General features: G+C 39.4%; 1 protein-coding gene across 18 annotated transcripts in view; it reads left to right on the top strand.

Moving 5' to 3' along the window:
- Positions 1-3,326: 3,326 nt before the first annotated feature.
- The window catches only part of kif1aa (kinesin family member 1Aa), a 49,541-nt gene continuing 35,336 nt past the window's right edge, over positions 3,327-17,531 (top strand). For all 18 annotated transcript variants that reach the window (XM_006790451.2, XM_006790452.2, XM_035907452.2 and 15 more), the window contains exons 1-8: positions 3,327-3,669; positions 6,269-6,427; positions 14,850-14,923; positions 15,056-15,238; positions 15,327-15,392; positions 15,480-15,658; positions 16,974-17,085; positions 17,367-17,444. In XM_006790451.2, the coding sequence (XP_006790514.1) occupies positions 6,322-6,427; positions 14,850-14,923; positions 15,056-15,238; positions 15,327-15,392; positions 15,480-15,658; positions 16,974-17,085; positions 17,367-17,444 (798 nt within the window). In that variant the 5' untranslated portion in view covers positions 3,327-3,669; positions 6,269-6,321. The remainder of the gene's footprint in view (positions 3,670-6,268; positions 6,428-14,849; positions 14,924-15,055; positions 15,239-15,326; positions 15,393-15,479; positions 15,659-16,973; positions 17,086-17,366; positions 17,445-17,531) is intronic.

Raw genomic sequence — 17,531 nt, 5'->3', positions numbered from 1 at the left:
CAATCCATAACACGCTTACAGACACAGAAATCATGTAGACTCATTCCTTGGGTAGAGGTGAGATATGTTTTGCTTGTAACTGCAATTTGTACCTGCAAAAGCAACAGTTTTGTACAGGATGTGCTCATGATATTCCAGAGATAAGAGTGGAAAAAGGACGACGACAGGAAACACATGGAGCGGAGGCTTCTTAAAATGTGTTAAAGGTTGTCAACAAAAGGTGTGGTGACTGTCATTAACTGTAACTTATGCATGTTATGTATCTGCTTGACGCAAGAAGGGGCGTAAACCCTGATATTTAAAAACCATTTGAAGTGTGCTTTCTAGTGGAGATCTATGCTGATAATGTAGTGGTGTGTATCTTCAGTGGTCCTTTGTCTCACACCTCAATCGCGAATCGGGACACAATACACGACTCCTCCTGTGTTTTCCTCTAGTGGACAAGAGTGTGCCAAAGTAATCATAAAAACATCCCACTTTAAAAAAAAAAAAAAAAGTACACACAGCAGGGAGTGTCTGCCGAGTTTAGCATGTGGTGATTCATGGGAGTGACATCATCCTGTTTTATTCACGTCTGTGATTCACACCACTTACATTTTCTGTGTGCCGTTTGAAGCATGTTCATTCTGCGAGGAGATTAGACCGTGAAATCTTAATGCTGACGAATTGAATAAAACATTTGCATGAGAGAGAAGTGGATGAGACAGAGACAGCCCAAGGGGGGTTTTACACATCGTCTAAATGTGTGTGAGAGAGAGAGCAGTAGGAATGGTAGGACTGTGCAAAGAGCAAGGTCACAAAATTGCATTGTGTTTCACTGAGGCTGAAACCTGAGCAGTTAAAGTATCCTTCCACCAGACAAAGAGTTCCTGTTGACTGCCTTTTACTGCCTAAACCTTTTTGCAAATTGCTGCAAATTATTTTCAGAATGAAAAAAAAAAAGAATTTGTTCAGAAAGCTGCTCCTGAGATGCCAAATTATAAAATTCATTTTTTAAAATACACACATAAGATTTTTTTTTACTATACACACTGGCTGTCAGTGAAAATAAAATGTATTGATCTGTTAGCATCAAGCTTTACAGGCACTAAATCTTCATTGTCCAGTAGCAGGATCCTGTCATCTTTTTTGCCTGTGATGTAGGGTGTCTACACGTTCCCCTAACAAATAAAAGCTCCCCGGTTTGATCCCAGGAGGAGGCACAAGTCTCTTTCAGGGCTGTGTCGACTCAAACATGCAAAGTTACCTGCTGTGGCGACGCCGTGTGAATAAAGGAGCAGCTGAAAGAAGCTTCTTCTTCTCTCATCTCTGTTATCAACCTGATGCTAAAGTATATCCACAAAACATGTCTCTCCAGGTACTTTATCTGCTCTTTTTTCTCTGTTTCTGATTAAATAGTTCTGCTTTAGTAGATATGATTTATGATGTATACATTAAGCAAAAATGACTGCTCTCTGTCAACAGTGCTAAATTGTAAACATCCAGTCACTATAACTGCATTTAAAATTATTCTTCTCACATGCAGAATCCTAAAATAATTAGGCCACATCTTATCTTAAACCTTATATTATGTTATTATCCCAATAGAGCACTTCACGCTCAGACTGTAGGCTTATTTGTGGATATTTAAAAGTAGAATGGGAGGTACAGGCTTCAGCTGTCAGACCCCCTTTTCTGACAACTCTTAACTAAGAGGATCCAGCTGTGTGGTGTGTGGCGTAAATGCTTTCAAATGTAATAAATAAGGCACTTGTAGAAAAAAAATGCTGCTGTGCATATTAAATGGAGTATTTATTTGTCAAATAGGCATACTGTCACTCCTTAGTCAGTAAATTTGAAAAAAATAGAGCTAGACTGATGAGTTTTTGAATTTTCATTCATTCCATCTGATGGAAATTGTGTGTTTATCTGAGTATCTTTCTGAAGCAGACAGCGTTTTTCTGCCTGTAAAAACGGTCCTCTCTCTCAAGGAAAGTTTAACTGAAATTTTATTGATCAATGAAAAACATAATATGACATCAGTGCTTCTTACTGCCATGAGTCAAAATCTCTATATTTTGGGAAAATGCAATTAATATAATTATAACGCTGAGACTCATTAAGTCCACTTCATGGAACTGAGTCATGGTTGTCAAAAAGTGTCTTAATCTGTGCTTTTCCTGTTTCAGATGTTCTAATCCACAGAACATGGGTGGAATTAAGGTATGACAAATCGTCCAGAAATGATAGTTTTCACATATTTTCAATTTTTTCAAGAAGCTACATGTAAGTGGAAAGTGTGGGTTGCATGTCTTAAAAGAATACTGTAGTAGAGGCCGGTAATAAATCAGTCCTCATGAAGAACAGTGCTCTTTAATGAATTCAGCACAGACTAACATCGAAGAGGTAGCAGTGACACACATCAGTTATCAGCTAGCCATCTAACTATATTCTAACTCTAAACCTTTAGCGACTCCGCTTTACTCTTATTTTGCGACACCACCCTCTAGTGGTGCAATATGATATAAACATTAGAGAACACAACAAATACATACATAGGTGCATGTGCATTTAGCTGCTTCCTTTTCAAAATGAAGGTCAAAAAACAAACTGCACGTATTGTTTGATTACCAATCAACGTTTATTATTTGCTCCAGCCTGGTTCTGCCGGAAGTTTGTTCCTGTTAAAAGGGAGTTTTTCCTTCCCACTGTCGCCAAAGTGCTTACTCATAGGGGGTCATATGCTTGTTGGGTTTTTCTCTGTATCTATGAAGCGCCTTGAGGCGACTTTTGTTGTGATTTGGCTCTATATAAATAAAATTGAATTGAATTGAATTGAAAATACAGCGACACACTTTAAAACTGCAATGCGGAAACAAAAATCGTTGTCATAAATAAACACATCTCAAGAAAAATAAAAAGAATTGGGCCTTATATTGTTGTTTTCTGCTGTGATGCCGTTCCCGAGGCCTGGCTCTACTCTAAGAAGCTGTATTGGATGTTTCAGTGAACACTCAGTTTCCATGCGCGGCGACCTGCTTTGTGCCACTTGTCTCCTCTCGGCTTGATGTCCCAGATCTGACCTACTAAACCTTACAAGTACAACACCGTTTGTGTGTCCTCACATGCACTGCTTCCAAAACAATCCTCCAAGTAATCCAGGCTGATTTTACCCCTCGAGAAAAACACTAATTCCCCAGTTATCCGCGAGTTTTACCTTTAATAAAAGGGTTTTCTCTATTACAGCTTCCATAAGAGGTCATAAGCGGGATACTAATCCCACTCCCTGCCTCCGCCTCTCCCTCCCTCTCTCTCTCTCTTCCCACTACTGCATTGATGCTGTTACCTCCCTCGGTGATGATGTCACTGGCTCAGTGGAGCTCGAGCATCCTTGCCAAAGACAGGGAGACAACAGAGCCGTTTCGATCGCTTCGGCCGAACATCCCAAGCTGCCTTTCCGTTTTCCTTGAGTCCCCACTGGCAGTCACGGGTGGAGGAAGAGGAGGTACAGGTACAAGGCACCAGCAGGCGGTGACCTCCTCAGCCCTTCATGGAGAAGGGAAGCTGCTAGCAGGGGCAGTGCCAGACCTGGAGGAGAGCAGCGGTGGTGGTGGTGGTGTCCGCGGAGCTGGACAATAAAACAGACGAGCACGACAAATAGAGCCAATTCACGTTATTGGCATTGCCGAGGTAGGGCGGCTTTTTTTCAGTGTTTCCATTGTCACAGTGCTGATGCAGTTTTAATGAAGCAGCCTTTATTTACTTAGTGTTAAATCTCCTGGGGAGAGATGGGCTTAGGGTGCGGCCATTGAAGAGGCTGTCATTGTCGGGAAAAGGCAGCCTAGAGCGATACAGAGGCATTAAAGCTGCTGTCTGACACCAGCTATGTGCTGTCATGTTATTTAACTGCGTCTATTTTTAATAAAGAGGCTTTTATTTGTGTGAGCAGGACGGCAGCAATAAATGCACTGTCATTGGGGGAAAGGTGAGGTAGACGTGTGCGCTAAAGTGTTGTGTCATAACGCCAAAAGCTGCTGAAATGACGCAATAAATGATGTTTTTAACGAGTCAAAATGGTCAGTTTAAGCTTAATAACGACAGTGTGCATGACTTGCGTTTTATGGACCTGCTGCCATCCTGAAAAACAAAGTTGTTTGTTTTTTTAAAAGCATTTAATAAATTCACAGTTACCTAATCAATAAGGAAAATTTGCCTAAAGTCTTGTCAAAAACATTATGTGCATTACTTTAGTCTTTGTCACTGGGAAAATGGTGGCCGCCCAGCTGAGCTCCATCATCAGCTGATTGGTGTGTGAGCAGATTATGACCATGGATGTTATGTGGAAAGGGGAAAAAAAGAAGTGGAAATATATTTTCACAAGATGCACAAGTTGCACTGTGACGTGATTAATATTTTCCATTTCAGATAACAAAACCAGAGTCGATTTATGGCACACCTTGTACACCATTCGCTCCTTTTCATTCATTTATTAATCCTGATTTTTAGCCTGCAGTCAGTTCACACCTGCTTTGCTGTTGTACCTATGTTCCCTGCATGCATCTTGCGAATGAATCTGTTCCGGTGCCAGCTGGAGAGGACATACCAGGAATCGGGGTGACACAGCAGATTTACATTCAGTGATGAAAGACAATCTGAGTCACGAACACGCTCTGAGTATTGGTACCAAATCTGACGTGATCCCAAATCTTAGGCATCAGTTGAGTAAAAGAAATGACAGAGTCTCTTATTAATATTCATAGCTGTACCTGATGCAGCATCACTGAAATCTAATTGTATCATGGCGCTCGCTGTCAAGCTTATTGATAACCACATTAAAAATTTTGATGATGAGTCATGCTTGTACTTGATCCACCCACCACACACTAAAATCTATTGAATGTAATTATTTTTGCCTTTTGAGTGACTGCGTAACGAGTCGTTGGTGAAATGGAGCTTCTGAATGGAGCCAGGCCCTGGATTTGTGGCTGGTTTCAGTGCCATTGTCATCCAGAGAAACAGCCTGACATTTAGCTGCTGCTGCACTTCTTTTGTTACAGCTTGCTTTATTATCCATTACTCCCCTGGCTGTAGCTGACCATGCATGGTCTTTTCATGTTACAGCCACTTAGCCCTGCCCTACGCTATTGTCCCAGTCTCATCAACCGCAAGATGCAATATTCCAACTTTACAATTTCTAACAAAATAATGCAAAAATAAGACAACATTTGTAATATTATGCAAACAGAGCACATGCTAGAAAAGTCTGCTATGGCATGACGATCACTTGATCTGATGGATGTTTATAAAACCAGTAAATCTAGTAATAAGGACAGTCGTTCCCCACCTTTTTCATATAACATGCCTCTGTAGGCCTGGGAAATGGACTCAAGTATCGCTTCTTCACAATGTTAAAATTAGAACTGTACTTTTACTAAACTGTACAGAATAGCTAATTATAATAGTTGATATTAAACATGACCAACAATTGAAATAATGAGGTCATCAGGCATTCAAGAAATTCCTGTGAGCAGAAAGCTTGATTTTTTTAGATCAGTCTGTCATATCGAGGCCCCACCCATTTGCTTTTCACATGCTCTTTTTGCGAGGGGCAGCCAATCAGAAGAATGCTGGCTTCTTAGGATACTGGATAAATGTTGATGATTGAGTGATCCCACTCCCTCCGCTGAAAAGTAGTTAAAATTACTTTTAGTTGTTTTAACCCTTTAGACATTTTTTGTCTAATTTTAAGCTTTCAGCTCCCCATTTATCAGTCGTGTAAGCTGGCCTAACTTTTTGTCTGTGGTTAAGCTTTTTGTCCATTTGACAGTTCATCACTGCATTTTATGTGGTATTAAACATGAACAAAGTTTCAGATAATTGATCAGTGTATGTACAAGTAATCCCTTTGAGCCCACAGCTGTAAAAAGTCAGCTTTTTTACCCTTAGATCCTGATGACGTCATCGTGAGGGGATTTGAATTTGAAATATGGCAGAAAATATACTACTAACTATACTCTATGTTTCAGTCTTCCTTCTCTACTCTTTAGTGACTTTATGACTATAACTTATATATTCAGATCATGTATGCATTCCTTTTGCCTTCCTGTTTCTACTGCTTATCCATTACTTTGAATTAGCTGTTAAAATGCTGCTTAAGCCTGTTTGGGTTCACTCAGTTCTTTGATTAAGTTGCAGTTTCTGGGTTTCTTGGGGAGTGGTTTGCACATTAGTTTTTAGTTTACTATTGGCAGCAACTCAGTTGTAATTCATATTCTCCTCCTTTCAACAGACTTGCAGACCGGCATTACAGAAAGCACCCCAAGGTGCTAAGAAGACAGCACCATGGCAGGGGCCTCTGTGAAGGTGGCGGTGCGGGTCCGCCCCTTCAATTCTAGGGAGATTGAGAAAGATAGCAAACTGATCATTCAGATGTCTGGAAACACCACTAGTAAGTACTCTAACTAGGATTTTTTCATAGAACTGTGGTTTTACTGAAAAAAAAAAGTGCATGTTTTTTTATTATCTTCAAGGCTGACTTATACAGTGAAGTAAAACTGTAATTAAGTCTGACAGATGTTTGCTTAACCTGGGGGAGGCTTCTTCTTCCACGAGGCATTAAGCACAAGGTTTTCCAGCTGTAGCTCACCTCGACCTTTAACCTTTCTGTGCGGTTGGATTACTGAACCATTAATTTCCTCTGTACATGTAAGGCGTATTTCAAGACACATCAAATTAGCGACGTTTTATAGAGACTCCGACTCAGTTTCTGTGGGAGCAAACCTTTTTCCTGCCTCAGACAAAATGTGATCTAACTGAACTTGTTTGAGACAATATGTAATTACTACAGGGTCCACCTTTTCAGCAGCTAAACAGAGCAAACAGTGAAGGATTTAGCACATCACCAGCTTTGCAAATCAGATGAACATCACGTGTTAGGCGACATAATCTTCTCATTTATTTTGTAGAAGTCCTGCTATTTATGAATACAGGTTAAAAATTGTTCCTTCTTCACCATTTTATAATTAATCTTTCTGTTTGAGTGTATGCAGTGAACATTTTTGTTATAATCCAAAACCAGCCACATTAATTTTCCTAGGAAACCTGCTCTGTAAGTTTCCTTCACTTTTAAAAAACATGTACTTAAGAGCACCACACATTCATAGATTTAACAGAGGACTGAGCGAAGAGACTGGAAAGACACTCGATATGTGGTCTGCTTAGCAAGGTAAAGCCGTTTGTCAATAATTGATGAGACTTCCTAAAATATTTACCGTTTGGCCTAATTTAGGTATCTCCCTCCTCCCTGCTCATGTCACGGGTGACTACACAACGAGCTGGGTGGCCTTTCTGGGCTGTCATATTTTTATGTGGGATGGCGTTTAAAGACTCGCAGCGTGATGGTTTGAAAATTTTTTACTGTACAGTAGGAGTGATGTTACTTCGTTTGGCTTCTTTCTCTGTTTCTATGGCAGTGAACAATAAGTGTTTGCCTACTTCAGCAGTGTAAACATAGACCAGAGGTACCGGAGTCCATTGGGAATGAACTGGCAGCGTGTGGAGTGATAAAAAGTCCTTGAAGATGTACCGTTTTAAGCCATCTGTGAATTTGATTTTTAATCACACAAATCCCTTTTTTATGTTTTTATCCATGACATTATCCACACACATGTAAATTTAAAACACTTCACGAACACTGCCATCATTGTGTAGCACTGTTTAAAGCTTGTCTTAAAAAGTGCTTTACAGTAAATTGCTTTGCAAAGATCACAAAAATCAACTAGTCGAACGAATACTAGGGTCTCACACTTAAGCTAGAAATCATTTAAACCAAGAAATAATCAGGTTTATAACTTTCCTGAGGAGGTTTATTCCATAGGTTTTGGGCCCTGCCCACAAATTCTCTGTCACCTTGAGATTTCAACGGCACCTCTGGTTCAGATAAAACAATCGTGGTGATAGCTTTGGTCTTGGTTCTAATACAGCGATCTACTTTAATCTAGTATAACACAGGTTACTGAAAAAGGTATAGTCAGACCTGCATGTGGGCAAATATGGAAGCATTTGTGTTTGATGAGTCTAATTCTGATCAGAAATTTAAGACGACCTTCTAACAAAGTGGCTGCTGCTGTGAGCTACATCTGATGTCCAGCCCACAGGAGCTGCAGCTTGAAATAATGCACTGCTCAAAAACCAAAGCAAGTGCTAATAAATTAGATAAATGCAATATGAGTTTTTGTAGCAGAGGCTTGCTTCTGTTGTTCTCCAGCAGAAAGAAACAATGGGGGATTTTCAGCCACCTGCACTATAAAGTTTATTAAAACCACAGTGGGGCTTGCAATAAATATATGCAGTATGCTTTCTAAATTATGTTGATGCCTTAATCTGGAAAAAGATACACATTAATCCATTTATTCTTACATATTAAAAGGAAGTCACCACTTTATGTCATATATAGGTGTGAATTTATCATGTTTCTCTTTCAGTTATTTTTCCTAAAACCCAGACTTTAAACATCCTGTCAGCACTCTTAAGAAGCTTCACATTTTTCAGATGCACAAAGCTGCTTTCAGTGAGACTGCCGGTCTTTCAGTGGAGCAGATTGTTCTCTTCCAAACTGAGTCAATAGCTCTGGATGTGGGCTGGAGGATGTGAGCAGGCTGATGTCATGAAAAAGCCCATTGGTTGCAGTGTCTGGAGGGGATAGAGAATCGGGGTATAAATGCCCCCTTGTCTCTCTGTAGTCTGGGTTGAAGAAAGGGAAAAGACGAAGGAGTTCTGGATTTTGCGTGTGTGTGTCTCTCACTTCTTTGTGCTCCCTGACATTCATGTGTGGGTCAATAGCCCAGTTCCCACAAAGCAGGAGAATGGCAGTAATCTTGTTGTCTGATAGAACTTCCCTCCCACGCCGACCTTAATTAAGATGCAGGGGAAAGACCTGAAGGAATAAGGGGCCTCGCTTTAGACGACTACTTGCTGCAAATACTCTGTAGATTTCTGTTAATTTTGCTGCAGAAAAATTATGAAGACATCAAAATTTTCACCATCGCAACAGTTAGTAATATATGTAAAAGCAAGAAATCTAATCAAGTATATGAGTGTAGATGCATTACTTTAACATGCATTTGGTGGTTTCTTTCACATGTGTTCATGCATTATATCTCATTTGGACTATATTCCAAAAAAACTGCAGTTTCTCATTCAAGTAGCATGAGCTTAGCAGTGCACGGCACTAAGAATATAAATTGCATATTGAAATTGGCTGCAGCCTAAACCTTGATGCTCTTTCATAGGCAAGAGGAAGTGAATAGAGTCGTTTAAAAGCCTGTGGGAAAACAGCCATGATTCTCACTTGGTTTATGACCTTGTTAACCACTGTTATGGTGACTTTATGGTCTGATTGCTATTTTAAATTGTTCTTTAGTGCATCATAATGGTGATCTAAATCATCATCTCCATTAGAGTAAAATAGACACCAAAGCAGGGTATTCTTTAAAGCGTTTAGTATTGACACTCAGACACTGACCCCTCCCTTGTTTCAAAGACGATAACGACAAACATGAACTTAAAAACAGGGGTGAAATTCCCAATATTCCCCATTCTATTTATTATTCAGCATTGTGACTTTTTCCGGTAACAGTATATCTAATATCTAACGTCCTTTTGAGAGAAATTGTGGATACATGCCTTTTCTTCATCTGTGTAGTAAAAACCCTCATTACCATAATGATTACTGCTCTTTTATGTAAAAGTGCGTCATGCAAAGACTCATTTGACAGTCAGACTTCATAAACTCAGATATAAATCAGCAAACAGCTGCTGCAGCTGAATATAGTATCTACGTGGCTTTCCTCCAGTCCCTGTCAGTGAGTTCATATCCCCTCTTTCCTGCTGACGCAACCACATTTCCTCTTCTATTGACTGGGGCAGGTCAGCCGTGACAGTCCTGAGCAGCATCACTCAGTCACAATTATGAAGACCTAGCAGCTATGACAAAGACAAACATGGAATGTGCAGTAAAAGGATACTGAAAACATGACAGAAGGGCAACTGAAATTAACCTCGAGCAGATAATCGCTGCTATAATTAGGAAAAAGACGAGGAATGTGGGCGTTCCTGACAGATACAGTGATGAGTGGAGGCATTTGATAAAGTGGGAAACTTTAAAACTGGGCCAACTGATCAGCATGAGCAGTACTATTTTCAGTCACGGTTACGTAAAAAGATTATTTGATGTTATTAGGGAAATATTAGGAAAATATAAAACATATGGAATGCTCAAAATTGGAATACAGTGTAGTGGTATTCTTTTAAAATACACAGCTATAAAAATACATTGTTGCGAGTACATTTTAAGGTGGTAAACATTTGCAAAAAGATTAAACAAAAACAGTAAACAGTAATTATTTTTTTGCCCAATAAGTCCTTCATTTTAAAATTCATAGAATAAATGTTTATAAAGAAATATAGATTCAACATTGTAAATATAGACTGTTAGTGTAAATCATACATTGTTGTTTTAATAAATCAAATTGCATTAACTTAAAATATTTTGTTATCACATGCCGGTTTTCACAGTTCAGTTAATTACCTCCATGCAAAAACTGCATTAGAAACAACTTTTATTGAGGTATTTGGGTATTTAGAACACTGAAAAAAATACATGATCAGCAGTTTCTCCGTCTTCATACATTTTTAATATTTGATTACCAAGATATCTTATGTGTATAGTAAAAATGAATGGCAGTGGCCCTGGTGAATACTTTATGTTGATAAATGTATCGATTGGGCTTTTACTTCAAAACACTCCAGACGTGGTGACAAAGACGGAAGAAAATGAACTGCTCGCTTTTCTCGTCTAATTGTCTGCACTTAATAACGGGTCATCAATTAAATCTACAGCTAAAAATTAAAAAGATCTTCCATCGTAAAAAGGGAAGATAGATGGCAAAAGTGGATATAGTGAAGGTTGAAGGAGGTCTCCTCTGTGTGCTTGAAATGATGCAGAAAGTGTCCTATGGTGAAGAGATAAGCGATGATCACTGGAAGAGATACCTCAGCTATTGATCTTAAACACTCAGTCCTGCTCCCGTGTCTCACTGCAGCCCTCATATATGGTCGGTTACAAAATTAGTTTCAACAATTACTCAGTCAGAAATTCTCTTTTTGTTTGTGGCTACTTTCAGAAAAACGTTTCATTGCAAATAAAAACCTTATATGCATTTAACAAGCTTGGTTAGGATAGTAGAAAAGAAGTCTGTACCCGTGCAGTCTGCTAAAGCGGTACCCGGTACTTCCGCTCTGATGGTAATTCGTGCTGCCAGTCACCACCACTGCAAAGTAATTACCTTATCTGAATGCAAGACACTCTTGTATTCTGTGCTTAATTAGGGATGCAGAGGGCTCATCGTGTATGAATCACAGCGCTGTTGAAGATGAGTAAGTTTAGAGAGGATGTCATATAGCGAAGGCTTCTGGGCAATGATGAAATCTTGGTTTTTTGAGTTTTTTTAATTTTAGAGGTTTAATAAAGCAGCACAGTGGTTAGCAGTGTTGCCGCACAGCAAGAAGGTCCTGAGTTCAATTCCACCATCAGGCCGGGGTCTTTCTGTGTGGACTTTGCATGTTCTCCCCGTGTTTGCGTGGGTTCCCTCCGGGTACTCCGGCTTCCTCCCACCGTCCAAAGACATGCAGCTTGTGGGGATAGGTTAATTGCATTATCCAAATTGCCACTAGGTGTGAATGTGCGAGTGAATGGTTGTCTGTCCCTGTGTGTTGGCCCTGCGACAGACTGCCGACCTGTCCAGGGTATACCCCGCCTCTCACCCTATGACAGCTGGGATAGGCTCCAGCGCCCCTCGCGATCCAGAAAAGGATAAGCGGAAGCGAATGGATGGATGGATGGTTTGATGAAGTAGTTCACGTCTCCTTTCAGTTATTTACCGAGTGAGTGAATCCAGAGTTTGTAAAACCAGATCAGCGTTTTCTGTCAGAATGGACAGTTTCCTGATTGTGTTATAGGTAATATTTACTATATACGCAGTGAAAAGCAATAAGTAATGTGACTACTAATACTGCTTAGTGAAATATGGCAGAAAAGGAAATTACTGCATAATAAAAGATGCAACACAAAATAAGCTGCAGCGAAGCAGCACAAACTCCTTCGTTGCTACGTAGGAACTGTCTTTTGTTTCGACAGCTGTTATTTTTTAAAATTTAACCCTTTTTTAACCCTTATTTAAATAAGAAGTAAATGTAGAGAGATTAGTTATCCCCTTTGGGAGAGCATCCTGTTTCAGATAGGCAGCATTAGCAGAGCATGTTTTCCGATGGTGGGAGAAGCCGGAGATTCTGGAGAATATCCGCACAGACGGGCACAACATGTTTGTGTGACAGAAGCAGCACAGGCAACAGTGCTAAACATTAATGATAATTAGTGAGCAGTCTAGATTTGTGATGGTCAGCAGCAAGATACAATGATGATAAGATGAACGAGGATTATTTTTTAACTTTCAGTCAGGTTCAACTTTAACCAAACCTACGCAGGCCAAAAATCCTAAAACATTGTGGAAAGGTGACAAATGGACAAAAGAAGAACATATTTCTTTAAAACTGCATATTTTAAGTGTATTGATGTTGATTGAAGATCCTCTCTTCGAATGTCCTTATGGTTCTCGAAATTGTTTCTGTTAGCAGCGAATACAGACTACACTGCTTGGATAAGTATGACAAATATGAGGACTGTAGTACATCTATGTTCATATCTGGCCTTCTTCCAGAGTACCAGGATGAGTCACGGCCAGTAAGTGAAGTCTCATCTCTTAGTCATGGCGAGGATTAGATCTGAAATCTGAAACCCAAGTCAGCCACACTGGCCTATATTTCATAGCTGGAAACAGTAGCAGTGTAGAGAGGAAATAAAACTGTGTACACTTACTTGAGCTCGTACTTAGCTCTGGGCCTTTTCCTCTTTTATCGACCGCATCTGCATTAGTAGGGAAAATGGTCTGGAGCCCAGGGAGCAGGGAGGAAGCATCATGTTGGCACCAAGACCAAATGAGATATGTGGGCACACCAACATGTGGAGTAGTATTCATGCCAAAAACAAAAAACAAACTAACCTCGATTTCATTGTGTCTGCTGAGTTTGGACAAATCAGAGTGAAACTGTTTGATGCACAGCAAAAAAAAAAAATCTCAAGAAATACTCTTTATTAGATGTTTTTGCAGAAAAAAGATAATTTTGTGTATCTAATATTTTACGTTGTGTTTATATTGTAATGTCTACGAATGAAAAACAAGCACAATAATATTATCAAAAGGTTTTACGTGTAACTCGAAATATTGTTTTCCCCAAAAATGTGTTTTTCCACAAGTTAAAAAGCTGTAATTAGTCCTTTGGTTCGAAGTGCAAAACCTTTTCCACTGAAAATACTTTAAATACTCTATGCTTTATTTTTGAAACCAGTATATCATCATCATGTCAATCAGGCCTCGGGGCAGACATCCTTAACATGACGTTAGATTAGCCATCAGTACGATATGATTTAATTATAAATCACTGTTTAACTGGATTTTCATGAGTTGTCGTCATTCTGGGGATCAGACTGTTAGTGCTTATTTCAAAATCAAATTTTGGCTGCAAAGATGTCTGCCTTCTCTTGAATGTAATGAAAATGTAAAAATCTGGTGTATTTTGGTGCTCAAAACTTGAAAAAAAAAATGCATTTAAATAACTCAACATCTCTTATTAAAAATATTGAAATAGTTATTTTTTAAAAAAATCACAGCTTTTAATGTGAACAGTGTCATGTAGGAACTATCCTTTCCACCATCTTCAATGATCAACATCAGCTGAGAGGAAACTCCATTAATGTTTAAACCCGGCCTGTCTTCATGAGAAGATGCATGTTTCCTACTTCCTGCACAAAATCTTCACAATAAGATTTTGGCACTTTTTTTGAGTAACTACATCATGAAACATTGAGTATTTCAGATGTATTTTTTGTTTGTTTATTCCGTTATATTTAACAGAAACCAGGCATCTCTGCAGTCAATATCTCTAAAACTGGGCAACCTTCACCAAAACAGTCTGGATGGGAAAAAAAAGCAATTCAATCTGGAGGGAAAAAAGGATTTAGGGCGAATTGTCCCTTTAATCTGGGATGAAGTTATACGCTATCAATATGCATACGCTGTGTGAATACACTGTTTAATGGGGAGAAGGCATTTCCTGTTTGAGTACCGAGATGGATGCTTAAATAGCTCATGTAGGATTTGTGATTTACAGAACAGCTGGCAGACACAGGAAGACATAAAAGCATATAGACACTTCACTGGCCTTCTGGGAAGACTGAAAGTTATAACACTGACAAAGGTGGAATTTATTGGAGGGCTACCAAAGGTCAGCGGAGCCTGACAGATTACAGCTAAAAGCGGCTGGTTGTTTCAAGCTGTATGCTGTTGAAAGATGAGCTGAGCGCAAGGTGTCCTAGAAAAGTCCTGACAGGTAACAAAATAACTGGCCTTTTTGCCTGTTTCTCAACTGGTTTACCTCATTGACTGGCTGACAGTGTGTGACCTCAGCCTTTGATATAACAAATATTGGATTTTACACTTTGCCATGGTCTCCAATGCTTTCTGTTTGGTCCTCTTCTGGATGAAGTGTTCCAATGTGATGCGTTTCTGTAATGAATTTATGTCGGCCAAGCCCAATAACTAAATCCCAAAGGTAGCTGTTGGTGCAGAAAGGAGAGGTGACTGAAACCTTTCCAGCTCTACTGGCACAACATGATACTAACCCAGCTCAGATCCAGTTTCAAATGGGTGGTTCTCACCCTCCCTCTGACCCATGTTCCTTGTCCTGTCTTTCAGCCATCATCAACCCCAAGCAGGCCAAAGACAACAAGAGCTTCAACTTTGATTACTCCTACTGGTCTCACACTTCGGTTAGTCATCCATGCACCCCTGGAGCCCAAACACAACGCATCCACATATTTTCATCAGTTTTGGATTTATTTGTTCAAGCCTTACAAGACATTTTTAGTCTTAAATGACCAATTATTGATCTCTGTCCACAGCCCGAAGATGTCAATTATGCATCTCAGAAGCAAGTGTACAAAGACATCGGAGAGGAAATGTTGCTTCATGCCTTTGAAGGCTACAACGTCTGCATCTTTGCATATGGTCAGACGGGTGCAGGCAAGTCCTACACCATGATGGGGAAACAGGATGTGAAGGATCAGCAAGGAATTATTCCCCTGGTACTGACACACTTTGATTAATTTAACAGGGCACATAATAAATTAAATAATTTATCTTTTTGCGGATTATTATGTTTTCCTCTTCCAGCTGTGTGAAGACCTTTTTACAAAGATAAATGATAATACAGACAACAGCATGTCCTACTCTGTAGAGGTGAGTGTGGGCGCCCCTCCTGTTTATACAGTGGATTCAGACCTCGCATCTGTTATAAATGTTCAATCAACTGTCAATTTGAAACAGGTAAGCTACATGGAAATCTACTGTGAGCGTGTGCGGGACTTGCTGAACCCAAAAAACAAAGGGCACCTGCGTGTGCGAGAGCATCCTCTAATGGGACCTTATGTGGAGGACCTGTCCAAGCTGGCTGTCACCTCCTACAATGACATCCAGGACCTGATGGATTCTGGCAACAAGGCTAGGTAATGTAGTCAACTATTTCTCGAGTCTCAGGAAAAGGCAGTGAACCACAGGAGGAGTGCTAAGTTAGCACGTTAGCTTGGTTAGCAAGTAGCGTAAACTGCCATAAACCGTGTGAGTGCAACACTAAGGACACATATACCTGCCAATTAACAACAAAACAGAAGCACAAACTTGTTAAGCGAGCTGTTCCTCACAGCAGGGCTTATTATTCAACAGATATTTACATAAAAATGTTCCAAAAGGTACAAAGACCACAAACAGGGTTGGAAGATGCAGTTCAGTAGCGACTCCAGTTAGTATAAATTAAAGCACTAAGTTATATAACATTTTACCTCATGGACAGTTGTTATGGAGGCTGGTTTTCTGCACACATGTTTCTGTTGTGATATTGCATTTTAACATTGCAGTCTATGTGGATTAACTCACTTTGGAAGGAAGTTTAAAGTGGCTGTTTGGGGAACTGCAAATTCTATTTAGCTCTATTTTAGCTCTAGAGGAAATGAAATGAATGAAAGGGCTAATTAAAGAGAGACTCCATTGATTTTAGTCACTTTCTTTCTCTCTTAAAGTAACTGCACACAGGATATGAGGTTTGCAATAAGGAATACTCTAATGAAATGTATGTTTGTGGTGCACTATAAAAATGTCAGATGCATTGCTTAGCTAATACAGGCTCCAGGTTTTTCCATTTATAATTCTAGATCGGTTATGATTGTGAGATATTAAACGTCTCTCTTGTTCTTAGACCCTGAGGTTTTTGGATTTTGGCTGTAGAATTGGTTGAAATTCCCCCCAAAAATGATTTTAGGGCTTAAGGAACTAAACCTAAACATCATGGCTTTTCGTACTTTAGTTTTGGCCCCTTTTTAAAAATCTGTCTTGCATAGAAGGATGGATGTATCCACTCGGATCATCTATGAATACATACATTGAAAACAGAAGGGAAATGAAGGGAACGTTAACAGTCAATATCAATTTAAATATTTATATATAAATATTAAAACAACAAAAGACACAGGAAAAAATTAATGATCAAAATAAAACAGGAAGCATGAAGATGGGAAGTGTCATAAGGTTTGGGGGATAAAACACAAGCACAGTGACCATGACGTTTACCTAAACATAGCTGCTGTTACACTAAATATACTTTTTTAAAAATACGCTTTATATATAACTACCTATTTCTACTTTGAATAGTGTTTTATGAGTGTGTCATATAAAAAAAACATTTTCATTAAATTATACTTAAACTCACATCCTGCTGGCTAAAATCTGAACTGTACAAAGTAATTAAAATTCATTGTCTCTGTGCAGGACTGTGGCTGCCACCAACATGAATGAGACAAGCAGTCGCTCGCACGCCGTCTTCAACATCATATTCACCCAGAAACGCCACGACACAGAGATGGATAACACTACCGAGAAGGTAGAGGATTTTTATCTGATCCTCACTGAATTTGTTTAACATCGAGTTGCTGTCTCGGTTTATCTGCCCTCTGACTGATGACGCTGATTTAAGTCTTGATGGGACGTGGAAATCAATGACTCCTTGAAGGTCATGAGGATAATTCTTAAGCTGTTTTTTTTAATAAGGCCTGTCTCTATAATACAGATTGAATGCCTATTGATTCTTTTTTTGTGTTGTCGAAAGCCCATGTGTTGCATCTTATTAATTGGATTCTACTGATTTGGTGTGTGCTGTTTTAGGTCAGTAAAATCAGTTTGGTGGATTTGGCTGGCAGTGAGAGGGCCGATTCTACCGGAGCCAAAGGGACCAGGCTAAAGGTGAAAACACTACAAAAAAAAAAAATCTTAAATCATGTTTATTTATCTGACTAAAACCATGTTAAAGCAGTCTGTGCTTACTGTCAT

Source organism: Neolamprologus brichardi, chromosome 23 (genome assembly GCF_056152115.1).
Source record: "Neolamprologus brichardi isolate AB-2024 chromosome 23, ASM5615211v1, whole genome shotgun sequence".
NCBI classification, from domain to species: domain Eukaryota; kingdom Metazoa; phylum Chordata; class Actinopteri; order Cichliformes; family Cichlidae; genus Neolamprologus; species Neolamprologus brichardi.
The sequence above is the reverse complement of the archived record's forward strand: the minus strand, read 5'-3'. Positions and strand labels throughout refer to the sequence as shown.